Below are 20,331 nucleotides of genomic sequence, written 5' to 3' on the forward strand. Positions count from 1 at the left end.
CCGTATTTTTCAGCGTATAAGATGTACCTTTTTCCCAAAAAAAAGAGGGTGAAAATCTGGGTGCATCTTATACTCCGAATGTAGCCCCGCTCAGCCTCTCAAATGGAGGTTTCAGAGGTTGAAAAAAGCCTCCGAAACGAAGCTTCAGAAAAAAAGCCTCCGAAACAGAACTTTAGAAAAAAAGCCTCTGAAAAACAAGCTGTTTCGGAGGCTTTCAGAGGCAGGGAAAAAAGCCTCTGAAACAGAGGTTTCAGAAGCTGAAAAAAAAAAGCAAGGCACAGAGCTCACAACCAACGAATCTGTTGCTAAAATTCACCTCTGGGGACTGCTGATTGGGGGTATTCCAGGAGGCCGATCCACCCGCCAATCAGCTTTTTTCTTATTTTCCTCCTCAAAAACTAAGGTGCGTCTTATACTCCGAAAAATATGGTATATTTCAGTTATAAAAGTTATTGCTTTTATATGATACTGCTTTGCCAAAATTAGCATAACATTCATTTTGATTTTGACAAACCATCCTAAAGTTGAACTGTGCCGCTTCCAATGAATATTGGCCAAATGTAATTGGCAACTCTTGTAGTATTAAAGGTAATACAATTGTACAAGTGTGTCTCAAGAAAACCACAGTTCAGAATGGTGTTCTCTCTGTAGAAAAACATCTTTTTAGTGCAATGGGATTTTAATGTATCGTAGTTCAAATGGTTAATAGGAAAAACAAATTAAATAAAGCAGCTGGACCTTTGGCAAAAAGAATGAAAAATCAAAATTGTGAAAAACTTTATTGACATCCACATATGTGTATTCATTCAGGATAGCGATGGTAGAATCAATTAAACTACCTATGGGCTTACAGTGATCATTGCCTGTAATATTTCATCTATCTAGCATGATATCAAACTCTACTGATCACATTTAGAAAAGAGCAGCATGAAAGTTTATTCTTAAAACAGGCTAAAAATTCCAAGGCACTTAAGACAAGAATTCTCTCTCCAGTTCATATATTGATGGCCGACCGGCTTTACTCTTCATCCTACACAAAGGGACTGTACAGTCACTATTCTGACCTTCCACGTCCATATCCAATAAAGAGGGCATGTGGAATTTAGTTCTCTCCTTGGTATCAGTCAGTGACTTAGCCTTTGAATCTCTGTCGGCCTCTAAATTACCCATTTCAAAAGGGTTTGGCTTTATATTTTGAGAAATAGCCAGCCAGGGATCCAATTTGCTTCTTAAAGAAGAAGGTCGAGGTCTTGGGATAATATTGACAATTTCTTGCTTCCCTGGTGAAAGGTCATTTTGAAAGTTTGTTTGTGGCGTAGCAGATGCGTGCAGATTCCCAAGAGTTTCATCAGAAATTCCATTAGCTGAGTGGAAGAGAAAGACATTGAAGAGAAATATAAAGCAAAGTTATAATGTTGCTACAGTAGAAAATAACGTATATATTATACATAGCAACACCAATAGCACTTAGACTTATATACCACTTCACAGTGTTTTACAGTCTTCTCTAAGCTGTTTACAGAGTCATCATGTTGCCCCCAAAAATCTGGGTCCTCGTCGAATTTTGAAGGATGGAAGTTAACCTGAGTCAACCTTCAGCCAGTGAGACTCAAACTGCTGAACTGTTGGCAGCCAACAGTCAGCAGAATTAGGCTGCAATATTGCATTCTAAACACTGCACCACCATGGCTCTTAAGTTTCTACCTTAAAATATTGAAGTTGAAACATGAGTATGCCAGCCATGGGACAGCTATTTTTCAGTCCCAGTAATTCCCACTGTTTCTTTTCTGTCTGAAGCTTATGAACTACAATATTGTTTGAGTCAGGGGTGAAATCCAGTAGGTTCTGGAGAACCGGTAGCGGAAATTTTGAGTAGTTCGGAGAACTAGCAAATACTACCTCTGGCTGGTCCCAGAGTGGGGTGGGAATGGAGATTTTGCAGTATCCTTCCCCTGCCACGTCCACCAAGCCACACCATGCCCACCAAACCACGCCCACAGAACCGGTAATAAAAAAATTTGAATTTCACCACTGGTATGAGTTATTCATCAGACTGAACCACCTCTCTCACCCCCTCATCTCCACAAATATCATTTTACTTACTTATGGAATGACACGCATTTCCATCTGACCTGGTCCGCCTATGACCCCACACTTTGACTTTCGAAGAAATGGCACTGGCTGCACATTGAGGTTCTTGCTTCAAAGGAAGACTGGGAGATGGCAAATCAGGGTGGACAGTCCGATCGACTTTGTCTAGTTGTTCTTGTTTACCTGTCTGACTTCCAGGCAAAAAAGGTTCAATGGGAACATCTTCATTGCCAGGCGCTGTGCTCATAGTTGCATCCTCATTGTCAGACTGAAGGAGGCATTTAGTAGAAATGGAAGATATGGACAGGAGGTTCACTGTACTCGCACCTGGAGATGATGAAGGGATACATGCCTCCTCTCTCTTAGGCTGTAATCTCACAGGGCTTGCACTCCTCCGAAACTTCGATGCTCGCTGAAACAGGCTGTCGCGTTTCTTCTTTTCCTCCTTTGGCAACATTTCATCCCCACTTTGCAATCTGTTCGGCTCCCTAATATCTAAGCCTATAGCTATAGAGGCTAGAAGGACAGCACAACCATACAATACAGTGTCCGTTTTCTTTTTCTGTAACGTTCTGCTGATACTATTGGTTGGGGTCATTTGTGGAGTGCTATTTGCAGAATTTGCAGAATTTCCTTCAAAGCTGTCCTGTTCTGCAGAATGTAGTTCTTGGTCATCCTTCCAAAGAGGTAGATCAATATAAGCCTGATTTGGCAATTTTAACTGCTTTGGTCGCTTAGGATCAAGGCCTTCAGGGGAAAGTTTCGGTTCTGTACAAATGCAAAATTGATTGATGTGTTTATATATTATATTCAAAAGTTAAAAGTATTTTGAAATGACCAATTTGAAATTAAAGTTAGCACAATAATGATACAATCAGAATGTACATCTTAAATAAAAAGAATAGTTTATTGTATCAGACAGTAATACAAAATTCCCGACTAGTGAAAAGCAAGCACTGGTAGATTTTTCAGAATTATTTTCTTTGATGTGAAACGACTCTGTTTCTCCTATATCCACAATCCCCCTCCGTTTTTATGAACATCAGTTGAATAAAACATCTAAACAATTATTTCACTTGATTTTTGTGTCCGAAAGAATTCAGTGTGTATACCGTAGGTTTATTTTCAACTGTTCCATTAGAAGGACTTCAGGTTCAGGTTATGACTACCTGGATCTGAATTTACTGCTGAGAGCATATAACAAGATAAAATATTGTCTGCAATCACTCTTATAAACACCAAAAATATATTAGGGAAGAGAAGGCGTATTTAACAAATATGGAATAGATCTAAATTCTACAGTGAGCTAACAAAATTGTCTTGATAGAACTAGAACTTTTTTTTTTTTTTTGCATTTATATCCCGCCCTTCTCCGAAGACTCAGGGTGGCTTACACTATGTTAGCAATAGTCTTCATTCTATTTGTATATTTATATACAAGGTCAACTTATTGCCCCCAACAATCTGGGTCCTCATTTTACCTACCTTATAAAGGATGGAAGGCTGAGTCAACCTTGGGCCTGGTGGGACTGAACCTGCAGTAATTGCAGGCAGCTGCTGTTAATAACAGACTGCATTAGCAGTCTGAGCCACAGAGGCCTTCCCAATATTTCTCTGATGCCTTCTAAATCTGCTCTAAAGAAATTCCCCAATCCTCCAGCATAGAATTGGGCCACCATGGAACAGAAGAATACCACTGGATATAACCCTCATGAATCAACATAAGAGGACCTTAGGTTTTCTTCCCTTGTAAAATTGGTCAGGATAGCAAGGCAATTAGTACTGGGGAATTCAACTCTATACATCCCCTAAACATATTCAGTATATATGAAATCTTGATGTCCAGTTTCAAAACAGTCAAGTCTAAACACAGGAGTAGAGCTTCCCTGGACTGAAAACTGTATTTCAGTCTTATGTACCACAGTGAATTCTGTAGTCAAAAAGACGCCAAGTCCATAAAAAGTAGGCAGGATCAAATGGAAAAATGAGTAGGATCAAATTTTAAAAAGGATATGTATCTTTAATACGTTAAAGGCACAATCATAAATACATAAAATATTTAAACAAAATATTTACATATATTTGCTGCCAAATTTTAGTATTGGACAGGGATTTTGTTAGCTCACTAAAAAAATCATGCTAATGCTGTTTAGAAGTTACAATTTATAATTTATGGCCCCTTGAGTGTTTCTCTTCTAGGGCCTGAAAATAATTATATTTCAACACGTACCTTGGTCCATGAACAAAGAAGCTAATGGGACACCTTTATGATTCTTCATCAAAAGTGCTGACCAAGGACTACCACCATCTGAGAGAGGTCTTATTCTGAAATCAGAGGAACTCTTAATTATAACAAGCATTACTCTTTTTTATACAAATATGATTCTAAAGGCATAATAAATAAAATGAAGAATGCAAATGTGTTTTTCCTACACAGCAAAATATATTGAGCCTTTGCTACAATATTGGAATAGTTATGTAAGGCACAAACTGACTATAAGTCCACCTTATTTGAAGAAACACCACATTTTTTTCAATATGTGTTAATTTATGAAAAATTATTTTTTCCCCCAGTGCAAAGTTTGTTTAGAAACTCCTATCAGTTGTATCATCTGAAGTTTGAACATCTTTTTTCCTAACTTGTAAGAAAATATAGTAAGGATAAGCTTATTTCTTTTTCAGAATCATAGTTAGTCACTAAACTGCAGGGCTTTGAGGTAATTGATAGTTCTCAACTTCTTCTAACAATAACTTTATCCAGAAAAAGCATACTGCCGTGGGATAGCCTTAGATAATTAACTCTTCTTGTCCTGTAATTTTATGCTAGTAATTCATGTTTGCATTTAGTAAGAAGTAGGGGTGCTTAAAAACCCCCACCGGGTCTCTATCCCTACCTCCAATTTTTCGATATAAATTGCAATAACACAATTGTTGCTTTTTATGTCTATTACTCCCGTGGAAGGAAGCACAGAGGTGTCCAGTAGCTTGCTTTGTTACTGAATATGGTGTGCTAAATAACATACTCCTAGAATACTTCTATGAATGAGGAATTCTGCACATTCCTCTCCCCTACTAATAATATTTCAATTCTGCTGCCCATGCCCTGGAACCATACGTGAAGACAGATTCTCCTAGCAATGGGAACTGGGTAGTCTGTGAATAAGCAGAGGCTTGTGCAAGCTCACAATAGACTCTGAACGTCAAGATCTAAGTTGTCATACTTTCTCTAGCCAAGATTCTCTCTCCTGAACTAAAAAGAAAATAGAGGAGTTTGATATACTCCTTCCCTAAATCTCTGCTGCATCTGTTTTGCTCCATTTTGTAGGGGATGCTCTTAAGCATTTGGGATACAAAGCTGAGAAAGAGATTAGGTTTAAGTCTCAGTCCTCAAATTTTCAACTCAATACTTTCCCTTATTGAATCTGCATATTTTGGCACAAAGAACTCATGAATATTCAGTCCAGCATGTGCAATTGTACTTTTGACTTGTCCATTCATGCAGCTCTATTTATTTCAGTGTCTTCACAGTTGTGTGATTTTCATTGTCACCCATCCAATCTACATACTATTAAGCTTGCTAAGAAGCACAATATTTAGTAATTTTTCCATAGACACACTGTTTTGTCTATTCTCATGGTGCCCATCAACCATACCTCTCTTTGCAGTCTGCACGCTCTTTTATTTGAACGGAGTTTGGTCCCCAAGTACAACCTTTCTTTTTAAAGCTTCTTTTCACCTCTTCAAATTCTTCCTGGTGATAAGCTGTGCTTCTTCCCCATGTTCGGTTGCTCTCATCTGAGGTTACTGGAAAAAGAGAAAAGATCTCAACAAGAATTCGGCTTCTACTGTACCCTAAGATTTCCACTGCAGAACCACTCTAACATTTGCATTAGAGAAGAGACAATTTTCCCTTCCAAAGTGCAGGTAAGAAGATGATCAAATGAAGCAGGCAAAGAATGAATCTACCAAGGTAAGAGGGTAAGAAAAGAAAGTCAATCAACAGAGAGTGATTTTTTTCATGCTTTTAATTTTTCTTTATTTTTAGATAAATTCAGATAAGCTATTATTTCTGAATACTTTCATTAGATATAACTGAAATAATGTCTTCTATAAGAAAAGTCAAGACTTGATATGCAAATATATTTCTGTTAATCTGCAATCGCTGCAATGGATATCCAAGTAAGTATTCAGCTTATCACTTTATACAAAATTAGCTAAGAAATCCAACCAACCAACACCTTGTATTAGTGAATATCGGCTTGCCTTTTGTCTGAACTCCACAGGGAAGTTCATATTCACTTGTGATATCTACATCTTGCTGGTACACATATATACTGTTTCTTTGCCCGTTAGCTGTACTTGAGTCAGTTTTGGAAATCACTGAAGAAACAATTAGAGAATATACATGAATCCACCCGATGGTACCTTGGCTAGATAGTAAATCATCACCAGTTTCAATTTTTTTTCCCTTAAATAGCTGAGTCTTAGAGCCCAATGACTGCAGGCTAGGAATGGCTCAACAAAGCCTGGCAGAGAACAGCGTGTGAACGATCACAGGTCGTTCTTGATTTATAAACATCAATGAGCCCCAAAGTTCCATTGCTAAGCAAGACAGCTGTTAAGTGAGTTTTGCTCCATTTTACCTTTTTTGCCACAGTGAATCATTGCAGTTGTTAAGTGAATCATACATTCCTTAAGCGAATCTGGCTTCCCCCATTGACTTAGTTTATCGGAAGCCAGCTGAGAAGATTATAAATTGTGATCATGTGACCCCGGGGTTATCATAAATACAGGCCAAATGCCAAGAGTCTGAATTTTGATCAAGTGACCATCAGGATGCTGCAATGGTCTTAAGTGTGAAAAACAGTCATGCCCCTTTTTTCAGTGCTGTTGTAACTTTGAATAGTCTCCAAACAAATGGTTGTTAATGGAGGACTACCTGCATACAGTATTATTATGCAGATCTAGGACAGAGGAGATTGAGGGTCTTGTCTTTCCTAAAACCTAAAAATTCACCTGGTGATTATGACCAATCACCCTGCCTAAGCCCATCCTATTCCACAAGGTTGTAGTAAGAAAAGTGAAAGATGGAGTAGACTGTATGCTGCCTTGAAGCTCCTGAAGTAAAGGCCAGATATAGCTAGTAAAAATAAATGAATATATAAGTTCTTGGCGAACCATCTTTAATTAATTCAATCCTACGATTTGTAATACTTCCCTCAATACTTTAATTGTTATTGAGCTATACTTCCCGCAATAGTTTAATTGCTATTTAATAGTGTGAAATCCCCACTGATGATTTTGTAGCACTTATCCAATCTGGGCAGCATGCCTCAGGCATTTATTTGATTTGAGCCAGTTTAACCGTCTATATATATATATACAAATATTGTATTCGGCATTGCTACACAACTCCTATTATATTGCACAGAAATGGAAACAGTTCTGAAGACAGCTAGAAGATAACCATCCATACCAGCCCATACATGATTGTGAGAATGGCAAATTTATATACTATTGCATTTTTCTAAATATTCTGGATTGTACCTTAATATCTGGAAGTACAGAGAGCACACAAAAATGAATTTATACTTCCCACACACTCCTGAAAACAGTAAGGTTTTTAGAACCCTCTAGAATGGGCAGAAGAATCAATGAAAGTACTTGGTGAATATAAAGTTCCCCTTTCTCTAAGAAACCTCTGTGATTTATGCCCCTGATTCTGATGGTTCCCCAATTGTTGGGCATGACTTTTCAACAAATGTGGTATTTCTAGAAAAAGTGCTATCTTCATTGCTTGGAGGCAACTTGCTATTCATCTGAGATTATCAATGTTCGGTCGCAGTGACTAAGACACAAAGATTCCTTCCACAGGAAGCAAGTGAAGAAGGGGAAAACCCGTATGATAGTGTATCCTAAGATCTTTTCAAATTTGCAAATTCTAGGCGTGTCAGGAACAATCTAAATACAGAAGACAGCTTGAATTTACCTAAGGGCATGTGCATTTCTGAGACTTTCAAGCAATTCTGATAAGTGGTTTCTCTTTTGAATTGAATCTGATTGGGATGAGGATGAAACCTGCACTCTTATTTGCTTACTAAAAAGAATTACAAACTCAGTAATTTATTTTGCCCACTTTATGGTCTCTGAAATGAGGAAACTGAGAGTCCAATCTAATTTTAAAATAATAATAATAATAATGAATATAATCTTAGGAAAAATGAGTTCTATTTGTTGGGGCTTCAGATTGATAATGACTATTACCCTTTTAAATTGAAATATAAGAAATTTACTGGAGCTACTTCATAAAAATTGCAAGTGGACTTGGAAAATATAAGAATTTCGAGAGAAGAGGCAAAAGACTATAGAAGAAAACAAGCATTAGAATTTTATTTATGGGACTTAAAAAGCCCAGGGGAAAAAATATGAAACCAGTTTATTTAATTATGATTAAATAACAAGTTGCTATTTCTGGCAATGCTTAATGGTTATTTAGATTGTTTTTCTTTTGGAAATGTTTAACAATGTAATGGATTAGCTTGTAATATGTTTATTATTACTTTTTGTATCTATGGGGTTATTATTTCTGGTAATGTTTAACAGTTTTTAATTTTAAATTTTTTTTCCAATTTTTAACAGAAGAGAGAGACTTAGACTAAATGGAAAAGGAGAATACATGTTATTAGCTATTTTTCCTGATTGTATCCTATGACTATCATTAAGTGTTGTACCTTATGATTCTTGATGAACCTATCTTTCCTTTTATGTACACTGAGAGCATATGCACCAAGACAAATTCCTCGTGTGTCCAATCACACTTGGCCAATAAAAAAAATATCTATTTTTGTTATTTTTTTTCTGGATCTTTGCTGATTAAGGGGAACTTTATTTCCCCAATTAGAGATTTAAAGATGAGTTTATAGGAAATGGGGTGAGGTAAGGAATGAAGATACAGAATATATAGTATTTGCTGGGGATGAAATAAGTTTCTTATTAGAATTTCTTTTTCTTCTTCTTTTGGGGGCATTCTGCAGTTCCTAAATATTTTTTTCTTTTTTAAAATGTATTTTTTTAATTCAGTTTTTAAATGTGTTTTACAAAACCCTTAATAAAAAGTATGGAACTATTATCAAAGATTAATTAATTTTTCATTTTAAAAAAATATTTTGTTAAAGATGAATTGATCCCTCTTGAAATTTCCATCTATACAAAAAAAAAAGTCTTGGTAAAGATTAAAAAAAAGATACCTGTAGTTGTATATCAACTATTTAAATTGTGTGGTTGCAGTACAACTCAAAGCAGGGAAGAAAATATGCTGCATGAGTAAGAAAATGGCTTCAGCTTTACCCAAATGAGTACACAGGTTTTAATGTTGGGAAGAGCTCTCCTTCAACTTTATCTATTAACTCTGAAGGAATAGGAGATAATGGGAACAAAGGATTAAGAAAATAGTGTTCAAAGTGAAGAAAATAATCTTTTGTTTGCAAGACATCCAGGTTGAAAAACTGACAGACAATACCCTCTTTCAGTGCTGGGAAACAGGAGTGATAATTTATTATCCTCAAACAGAACATACTGAATAATTAACCAGCATTAATGATTGAATGCAATGGGAAAACACTGAGATTTAAAGCTGAATGTAACACTCCCTTCTTTTCCTTTGCTGGAAAGGACAAGTTCCATACACTGTTCACATTTTTTTTCCAGCCCTTCTGAAGGCAAATGTAGAATTTTTTAAAAAAATTAAACATTAACATGTAAGCAGCATTTCAAATTCTCCAGATGCAATTCAATTATGCTTATGTATAATGATCTCAGTTTGCCAGTGCACATCTGGCATGCTGTTACTTATAGAAACTGGAAAGTGTGCATTTCTCTTGTGAATTGTCAAATCCAGTCAATTAACTCTTTGTAATTAAAATCACACAGAAAGTCCATATTTGGAATCGATAGAGTTCCAAGTTCAAGATGCTAAAAATGGTCAACAGAGACAACTTTTGACAGTTATATATCCTTTGGAGTGGTTAAATGTTACATGAGCAAAAGTCTATTCACACAACAGTATTTCTTTCTCTTCTTGCCCTCTTTAGCTTGCTCTGCCTCAATATCTGCTCTGTGGGTTGAGCAACCTTCTGGAGGAGAGTTTGAGCAAACGTGAAAAGTTGCAGGGGAACAGCAATCATTCTCTCCAATTCTATCAGTTTAAATCAATTCTGCTGAGGGAAACACATGACTTTATTTACCCCTGACTGTGAAATTGAGGAAACTTCTGGCTTGCCAATTTTGGAAACAAAATGCTTGACTGATGGACCATGTCTTGATCCAACAAGACACTTGTTTGTACTACAGAAATGCAAAGCACAAAACTGTATAAGTAAGCAATTTTAAATTTTCCACCTCAACAATTAACAGCTATAATTGTGTGCCCAGTTACAAATGTGCAAATATACTGGTATCAGCAGAGCTGGTAGATGAAATGAGTAACTGCAGCAATCCCTGCCTTTGACAATGTCCTCTTGGCCAAAGAGTCTTGTGTCACATTCATAAATTCCCTCCTGGAACCTCATTTCTGTTTGGGTCAAAAGTCTCTGGTGAAGGATGAAATTACATATATCCACAACTTCACCCAAAGATAGATATATTTATATTTTCCCTCCTTGCACAAATGAATACATGTCCCACCACAATGTTGCAGAATCCAATCTGGGTTGGTCACTGAGACCAAAGATGGACTCTTTCAGTCCTTTCCCCAATTGTATCCAACTCCAGCAAAAACATGAATAGTAAGGTCTTTTTTTCTGCTGTCCCTAAACACTGTCTTTTTTTAATGCCCAGCCTGTGAGTGAGTTTTATTTTACACTCAGCTGTATAGATGTAAAATAATGTTACCCCCTTAAGCTGATGGTATCCAACCATAGCTGTGAAGAGTGCAAAATCTGTTGTGCTTTGCTGTCTATTACACTGAAAATATTATCAGGTGATTAGCACTAGTAGGTATTTGTTGAACATTTCCGGTTGATGTAGCCATTACGCTTTGCCTCCCTGGTTACATCATATCTGTTGCCATTCTCCATGGATTCCCTAAAGAGTCTGACCCAGTAATGCTCAGTTGGCAGTGATGTTACGTGGTTTAATGATCAGCCACTACTTGTTTAGTGCAATAATGTATTAATAAAGCAGCAGAATGGTGAATGAATCCTCTTCCCTATTGCCTCCTGAGCAAAATGTAGAGGAAGCTGGAAGCTAACATCAATTGCCTATATAAAGAAAGGCTAGGAATGAAGAAATAAATCCTAAGTAAAATTGTTGATATTCACCTACTGTCACAACCCTCATTTTAAAACTTTTTATTACACTTGGTTACAATAAAATAGGGTGTAGAAGAAAGGGCATGAGAAGAAACCTGAAGAAGACAGGTCAGGTCATGCTATATTTAATGGATGTTTTTCCCACTTGCTGCTGGCATGCAGAAACAGGAGGACACAGGAATTACTTAATCACTTTGCCTATCAAGTGGTGAACAGGCAAAATCAAGATAGCACTATTTGGCAGACAGTCAAAACAGATGGTAGAGTCAGGATGGGATGGGCATCGAGAGTAGCCTGAATAGTTTTGTGCCAACTCAAGTGGAAATACCTTAATTCAGCAATGGGGAAAGGCCCTATTTAAGAAAAAAAGAAAAACCACCTGAATTCTAATTTTTCCTCATTTTCCTCACTTTAATAGCTTATCGTGTTATTCAGTCTTCTTGTATGCTGCTATTATTTGCCATGTTTTCCTGAGATAAGTTACAATGTACAACCAAACTTTTATATTAATCTGAGACACTGAGACTAAATTTTCCACCAGGCAAAAGAATTTACATGAATTGACCATATAAGACTTATATAAAAGTAAACCTTAGGAATGATTAAGGGAGCATGAAAGTCTTCACTCTTCTCCTAATTTATCCAAAGTGCTATATCTGATTAAGGAGACAGTTCAATTGTTGTCTCTTGGTTTGTGGGTGTGAGGGGAGGGCACCATATTTAGGGACCAGGAGTGAAGATCAGATGAAAGATGAAAGAAAATCAAAATTAATTTAGTTTTAAATTCAATTATCACTGTGATGGTTTAACTCAGCTTCAGGTCACAATTAATGGTTGTATCTGCACCAGCATTTACCCTATTACTACACATTTGTAGAATTATTGAAATTAACTAATAATCGTCATTTTTCTTCTTTCTTTTAATCCTTCTGTGATATTACCCAATGCAATTTTTTTTTTGGAGAAATAGGTCACAATGTGATCAATCCAGTTTTTTCTAGTCAAACAAGTTTAAGTTTAAGATTACACTTAACAATATGCAATATTTTTCAGAGTGATTAAAAAAAATGTTGTAAAATGTATCAAGATCAACAGGATAGAAATACTCATTTTTTAAGACTTACATTGTATAGCTCGAAGGCGAGGAATTATTGGAGGACTACTTGGTGGACTAGAACTATTACTTTGTAAACTTCTGCGCTTATCTATATTTGGGGAAGCCTGCACCGTGATTTTATGCTGAAAATCTGTTATAATAAAAAGGACAGGTTAATTTGAAATGTTTCAAAATAAAATTTCAATAACAGACTATCCAGCTGCATTACATTAAAGAGACGCACATACAATGTTGAATTTTAGCATGTTCTTAAGAAAAACCCTTTACTAATAAGAGCCTAAAGACCACATTAATTTATAAACTCTTTAAGGAGAGCCGATTTGGGGCAATGGTTAAACCAGTTCTAGTCCTGCCTCAGGCACAAAGCCTTCTGGATGACCTTGGGCCGGTCGTTGTGCTCTCTCAGCCCTAGGGAAGAGGCGAGGGCAAGCCAATTCTGAAATCTTGCCAAGAAAACTGCAGAAACTTGTCCATGAAGTCAACAATAGTCAAGACTGTCTCAAAGGCAGTTTTTAAAAAATTGTTTGGGATTGCACTGTTTCTGCATAACTACCTTAAGAGGCAGATTAATTATCCAAAAAATTTCCAATCTGACTGGAGATTGGAATGTGAGTTTCAAAGTATATACCATGGAGAACTGACTTTCTTCAGTAGTTAGCTTTGCTGTGCCAGAGAAGCATTTAGGATGTGAATGGAAAGAGATTTTTATAAGCAGAATAGCAAACATCTAATAGGAACAGCACTCATAAACAGGTCATAGCAGCAGCAGCTCTCAAATCAGTCTGTTTGTTATGAAAATGCATTGTGTACTAAAGGTAAATAACAGAAAATTAATGGTACAGCAATTCTGAGAAAGATAAGCCACAACAGATAAATAGCACAGGTTATTGAAATGATGTTGTTGGCAGAAAGACTAAGGAAACAGAAGTGCCAACAGAAACACCACATAGATCTAATTTTTTTTTAATTTGCATTTATATCCCGAGCTTCTCCGAAGACTCAGGGCGGCTTACACTATGTCAAGCAATAGTCTTCATCCATTTGTATATCATATACAAAGTCAACTTATTGCCCCCAACAATCTGGGTCCTCATTTTACCTACCTTATAAAGGATGGAAGGCTGAGTCAACCTTGGGCCTGGTGGGGCTTGAACCTGCAGTAATTGCAAGCAGCTGCTGTTAATAACAGACTGCATTAGTCTGTTGAGCCACCAGAGGCCCTGGTGGCTCAATACTTATAAATGCTATGGAGAATTTTGTTTCTGTCTTTTCAATTTTTCCTCAACTTTTTTTCCTTTTCTTGCACCTTTTGCTTTGATTTTTTTCTTCCTTACTTTATATTAATTTATAATAGTACTTACCTTCTTTTTTAAAAGCTTCAATAAAAATCATATAAGCTAAGAAACACCACATGAATAAAGGAGAGTGTAATTAAAACTTTTCTTTTCCTAATTAGACACCTAATATAATATAAAGTATCATAGGTGTAAAGCAGGAAGTGATTTAATCCATCTCTTTCCTTCTCCTAATTAAAATATAATAGCACCTTGTGCTATTATAAAGTATTATAAATAAGTAATATCAATGCCATCAAAAAGAAGCAATTATAATTTCAGCAGCCAGATTGAAATTTGAGTACATGTACTTTCATGATGTTTTCTAAATTGCAATTAAGTGCAAGAAAGAGACAAAAGACTTGGAACTAATTTGTCCAACTAATAGGAGTTGCCTTTTAGAGATCTCAAAGGGGTCTGAACCATTGAAATTCATGGAAATGCATGTTATGGGGCCAACCTTCAAAGCAATTTTTCTCAATCTAGTGACATATAAGCTTTCTGTCTTCATGAAGTTTTTATAACTAAAAAATTGATCAGAACTCTACATGGAATGAGCAACACTTCTAAATCTTTTTGGAATTTACTAATTTCTTGCACACACCTAATCGTGTCCTCTGTTTTGGGATTTGAGATTATGACACCAGGTGTATTACAAGGCAATTTAGATTCATTTTGACAATATGCTATGGAGATGATGTGATTCTTTTGGTCTAAGCAAAGACACAACATCAATTGCTTCAACCAGGCACGTCACCTAATACTGAAGCTTCTTCTTGCCTTTCTTGTCCCCTGCCAAAGCCAGAAAAGTCACATGTCATTTGCCAAACCCATGGTTTCTGCATATAGGTGACAGTAAGGTAAAGGTAAAAGTTCCCCTCGCACATATGTGCTAGTCGTTCCCGACTCTAGGGGGTGGTGCTCATCTCCATTTCAAAGTAAAAGAGCCAGTGCTGTCCGAAGACATCTCTGTGGTCATATGGCCGGCATGACTAAATGCCAAAGATGCACGGAAGGCTGTTACCTTCCCACCAAAGGTGGCCCCTATTTTTCTACTTGCATTTTCTACGTGCTTTCGAACTCCTAGGTTGGCAGAAGCTGGGACAAGTAACGGGAGCTAACCCCATTACGCGGCAGCACTAGGGATTTGAACCGCTGAGCTGCTGACCTTTCGATTGACAAGCTCAGTGTCTTAGCCACTGAGCCACTGCATTCCCTATGGGTGACAGTAATATACAGAAAAAGGCAAATTGTGAGTCTTCTGTAGAGAAGCTGTGCTGAAAAGGCACTGTGAGCAGGGCAAAGCAAAACATGACCATTGGTTGGTTCTGCTTCTAGAAATGAATGGCCCACACTGCTTCATGAAGCATCTCCTCACTTGAATCTTCGTCCAAGAGAGCATTTACCTGAGATGATGCTACTGGCTTTAATATAACAGTTTCCAAAATCGTCAGCAACTGAATCTAACACTGGAAATGCATTACTTGCCTTAAATAAAGCTGCTCAAGACAAGGGCAGGAAAAAGGAACAAACCTGAAGGCAGACTAATTCTGTTCCCGTCTTTAAGTTTTAATCGACTTTTTTTAAATTTCCCTTTTCTCTTCTTAACATTAGGCTTCTCTTGATTTAACTGGAATATCAATATATTTAATTCACGTTCCAATACGTCAATCTCCCGTTCTGCGAGCTGCTGTTCTCGCCGTTTCAACAACTCTTCTTGAGATTTCTGATGAAGAGCAGCTCTTGTTAATTCTTCTTCTCTGGATCTCAGCTCCTAACAATTGAAATGGAAGTAGTGGTTAGAACATTATCATGACAAACAAGTAGGGCCATCTTGCCGCAGGCGGTGTTTACGCATCCCACTGGATGTGGCAGGAAACGCTTGCTCTGGGTTCTGTCTATGAGAGTGCACTATATATAGCGGGACCCAAGATGTGGGGTGGGGCTTTTCTGCCATGGCACCTACCCTTTGAAACATCATTCCCACCCACCCCCAGATCAGATTTGCCCTAAACTTTTCAAAAGGCATTAAAAATTTGGCTTTGCCATCAATCCCGAAACCTTGATAATGTAGGCAACTCTGATTTTGAGTTTGATTGACTGTGAGCTATTAAATTATTCTTTGCTGCTGTTTTATGCTGTTTTGTGCTATTTATGTTATTAATCATTGGTTGGGTTTTTAGTCTGTTTTCATTTTGTTTTAACTGCTAGCTCCCCAGAGTCATGTATATGAGATAGGTGGTCCTATATATTTATTAACTAAAAAAATGGGTACATCCATGGCAGTAGTGGGTTCCACTTACCTTGGCTACTGGTTTGGAACTGTGAGCTCACGTATGGCGCTTCTGTGTGCACAGAACCTTCTGCGCATGCACAGAGTGTCCATGATGACAGATGGGTGGGGGCTCCTGCTGGTGCCACTACCAGTTCGCCTGAATGGTGGCGAACTAATAGAAACCCACCACTGTTCCATAGTGATATTATTTGGCAATAATCTAAAGAGTAGAACCCCCACAGTAAAACATGCACATAACATGGCTAATTGGGAGCAACCAATGTTCTGTTTGGAAAGAATATGGCTAAGCTTTTTAGAACTGAAGAACAGAGGGAAATATCTGAAGTGTTCGCAAGAACAAATTGAATATTTGACTGTACCATTATCACTGAAGGAAACAGTTGATGCTTATAGATCTATGAAAATGAAGAAAGCTTGCTGGAATTTCCATAGAGGGCTTGATGACATATATAGGATACTGAAGACGGATAAAGACTGATACCTTCCCATAAGTAAATGGGGAAGCCTGGGAAACTAGCAGGAAGAAAATAATGGGGAGCACATGACCATGGCTAATGGCAGGATTGTGTTCAAGTGATGCTCCAGATGTTTTGGAATTGCACTCAAGGCACCTTTTATTCTTGGTGCTATCTTTGCTTTCTTTGGCCACATTATTGTTATCGATCAATATTGTTTTCCCCCATCACTTGGGTTTCTTGCTAATTTCTGTAAGAGATTACAAAGTCTGTATCTACAGTTTATTATTATATTAGCATAATTCTGCTGTTGAAAGATTTAAGAAAGATATAATAATTTTCAGTAAGGTACCAGATAATTAAAATGTAACAGACATTGCAGTCCCTGAGGGTACCATTCCTGCTTGTGAAATTTAAATGTAGATAACAAGATTCAGTTAAACTGACAAGCATGGAATTTTTTCTATTAAGACATGTAAATGAAGAATATGTAACCTGGTTCATTTTATGTATACATTATAAAATCAAAGGGATAACAAGCAAGATATTTTTTACTGTTCACTATCCAGAACACAAAACCAATTTCTAGACTATTATTCAGTCCTTTACATAGGCTTCATCCTTCCTGCTGCAAGTGATTTGCCTAAGGATAACTATGTTGGTTTTAGTTATGACCTTAAACACCCTTAATGGCATAGGTCCAGGCTACCTGATGAACCACATCATCCTGCTAGGACAAGCCCATCCTAATTGTGCTGGCAGAGAGGGCCTATTTTGGATCCTATCTGTCAACGAACTCCAACTATGAGGATCCAGAATAAGAGCTTTCTCTACTATAGCGGCCACCCTTTAGAACAGCGGTTCTCAACCTGTGGGTCGGAACCCCATTGGGGGTCGAATGACGATTTGCCAGGGGTTGCCTAAGACCATCGGAAATATGGGAAGTATACTTGCGAGTCGAAGAATCGCGCTCCAATGGTTGACTCCACAAGCCAGCTGCAGGCTCTTCAAATCGCTAGCCGAATTCGGCTTCAGGCGCAATGAATTAAAAAAGAGAGAAATCTTTGCTCCGATGTCTCCCTCTCAAGCCAGCTGCAATCACTCCCAATCACTAGCTTAATCTGGCTTCAGGCGCGATAAACTTAATAGGGGAGGAGTCTCTGCTTTAATGCCTCCATCCTCAGGGCAATCGGAAGCAGTTCTGATCGCTAGCCAATACGGCTTCAGGCGCGATAAATTCAAAATGAAAATAATTTTATGGTTGAGGTCACCACATCGTGGGGAATTGTATTAAATGGGTCGCAGCACTATAAAGGTTGAGAACCACTGCTTTAGAACATTCTCACCTCCAAGGTGAGATCTTCCCCATCCTCCTATCCTTCTGTAAGAGCCTGAAGAGCTGGCTAGCCTGGGGGCCAAATGAGAAGTTCCACATTGGAGGTGGCTGCTGGATTGATGGCAGACTCCCCCTTTCCCTCTTGTTCTCTGCCCATCCATTTGGTTATCACATTGATATATTCTTATTGTGTTTCTTTTTTCATTTTTTATTTTATTGCTCTGTTATTTTAGTTCTATTCACGCCTTTCATTTTCTTCTTTTTATTAATGTAAGCTTCCTAGAATAGTCCCACAGTGAGATAGGTGGCAAATAAATTAAACAAACAAACAAATAAATAAATACCATTGGTTGTTTCCTGGGATCTGGCAAACCACAAAACCAAGTAAGTTTTAAGCATCAAACGCCAGCATTGTGTCAATTATAACAATAAATCTGGCTCCCCCATTTGCCTCAAACACCAATGTTTGGACAATGTCGGCTGGCGGCCCCCAGGGGAAGATCCTTCTCTGTGGGGGCTCCTACTCTTTGGAATGAACTTCCCCCTGGTTTACGTCAAATACCTGATCTTCGGACCTTTCGCCGCGAACTGAAAACATATCTGTTTGTTCGCGCGGGGCTTTCTTAAATTGTCTAGATTTTAAATCTTAAATTTCATTTAAGTTTTAAATTGGGGTTTTTTAGATTTTTAACCATTTTAATTTCGGCCACACTGTATAATAAGTTTTTTAATTTACTTTTAATTGTACATTGTTTCTTTTTACCTTGGCTGAGTCCTTCGGGAGAAGGGCGGTTTATAAATCTAATAAAATAAAAATAAATAAAATAAAAAATAAATTCTTAAAATTCTAGTCATTCTCAATTCACTATTTGGAACAGCATCTTATGATCCGGTGTGTCTTATGGAGGGAAAAATACTTATTTTTATTTAAGCATGTTGTGTAGAAAAATATTTACTTAGAAAAAGGACAAATGTAAGCAGTGGGGTAAGAAGCATCACAGGAGCTTGAGGGAATTGACAGCCATTAACTGTCTTGGGGGGGGGGAAGTGCTCTCCAATTAGCTAAGGAGACTCTCTCTTGTAAGCATATGAAAGTTTAATGGCCGCGATGTTGGGAGACCACGTCAAGAATGTTCACTATCTCCAAAAATTGCTTACCTCAATCAACTTCCAATGAGAGAAAAAATAAAAATCAGTTATTTTTAGAACTGCCACATTTTAGAACAGGCTCTAGCTACTAGAATCATAATTAAAGTAAGATGCTCAGTTTAAAATAACCCAAATATCAACATAGTAAAACAATACTGGAACTCCAAAACATTCAAAGAACTGCTCAAACTATTTGTTCTGAAAAGGAACTTTTAAAAAGTGATAGTAATAACAACAAAAATGGCAGCCAGTCTTAAGAACTGAATGTCATGATAGTAAATGAGAATAAACAAAAGCTAAAGAGCTCCAATGATTTCGAAAAAAGGGTATAAAGATTTTCCCAGTCCAGTCATGACTGACTCAAGGGGATTGTGGTCATCTCCAATTCTCTGCAGAAGGAACCTGCATGGTATGAGACCTTTCCACTGTCATGTGGCCAGTATGAAAATACGGAATGCAGTAGCCTTCCTGTTGAAGTGGTACCTATTTATCTACATGCATTTGCATGTTTTCAAATTGCTAGATTGGCAGAGCTGGGGCGAATAAAAGGAGTTTACCCCATTGCACGGCACTCAGGTCTTGAACCTGGGCTGTTGACTTTCCAGCTAACAAACTCAGCTTCTTAATTGCTGAGCTATTTACCCCCCCGCCCCCCCTGCTCCAATGATTATTCAAATGATTATTTAAACAAGTATAGTCCAATATACTTTAAAATTCACTCACTTTTTCCTTGGTTCTCAGTTCATCAAATATCTGCTGGATTTCCAGTTTCCAGTCATCTTGCATAGAATGGAAAGATTCTTGAGGCATCTCAGTCTGTACAGCTCTCTCAATGGCAGTCAGCTGTTCAAGAATCATAGTAAATGATGGCCGGATATGGGGATCCTGTGCCCAGCACTCTGAAATTCACCAGTTACATTTGTCAGAAGATTAAGACCAAGTGACTCTAAGTCTACCTTGCAGAAATCCTATAACAACAACAGCAACAACAATAATAATATCAGATACTTTCTTCTCTCATGAAGATTCAGTTCTAAGAATATTTGACAAAAATCAACAGAAAACTTTCTTGATATGGTTCTAATACAAATTGCAATGGAGAAACAGTTTCTAAGAGATAGTCACGTACACTGAGAGCATATGCACCAAGACAAATTCCTTGTGTGTCCAATCACACTTGGCCAATAAAATTCTATTCTATTCTATTGTATTCTATTCTATTCTATTCTATTCTATTCTATTCTA

The 20,331-nt window shown here is 37.4% G+C and overlaps 1 protein-coding gene across 1 annotated transcript in view; it reads right to left on the bottom strand.

Annotated features, from left to right (window-relative positions):
* Positions 1 to 735: 735 nt before the first annotated feature.
* MAP3K21 (mitogen-activated protein kinase kinase kinase 21) overlaps positions 736 to 20,331 on the bottom strand; it is a 44,348-nt gene continuing 24,752 nt past the window's right edge. Inside the window, exons 4-10 of the mRNA XM_058166294.1 lie at positions 19,810 to 19,985; positions 15,384 to 15,624; positions 12,524 to 12,646; positions 5,745 to 5,895; positions 4,322 to 4,416; positions 2,104 to 2,859; positions 736 to 1,364 (exon numbers count right to left, since the gene is read on the bottom strand). Coding sequence (XP_058022277.1) covers positions 970 to 1,364; positions 2,104 to 2,859; positions 4,322 to 4,416; positions 5,745 to 5,895; positions 12,524 to 12,646; positions 15,384 to 15,624; positions 19,810 to 19,985 — 1,937 coding nt within the window. The 3' untranslated portion in view covers positions 736 to 969. The remainder of the gene's footprint in view (positions 1,365 to 2,103; positions 2,860 to 4,321; positions 4,417 to 5,744; positions 5,896 to 12,523; positions 12,647 to 15,383; positions 15,625 to 19,809; positions 19,986 to 20,331) is intronic.

Source organism: Ahaetulla prasina, chromosome 1, assembly GCF_028640845.1.
Source record: "Ahaetulla prasina isolate Xishuangbanna chromosome 1, ASM2864084v1, whole genome shotgun sequence".
In the NCBI taxonomy this organism is placed as follows: Eukaryota; Metazoa; Chordata; class Lepidosauria; order Squamata; family Colubridae; genus Ahaetulla; species Ahaetulla prasina.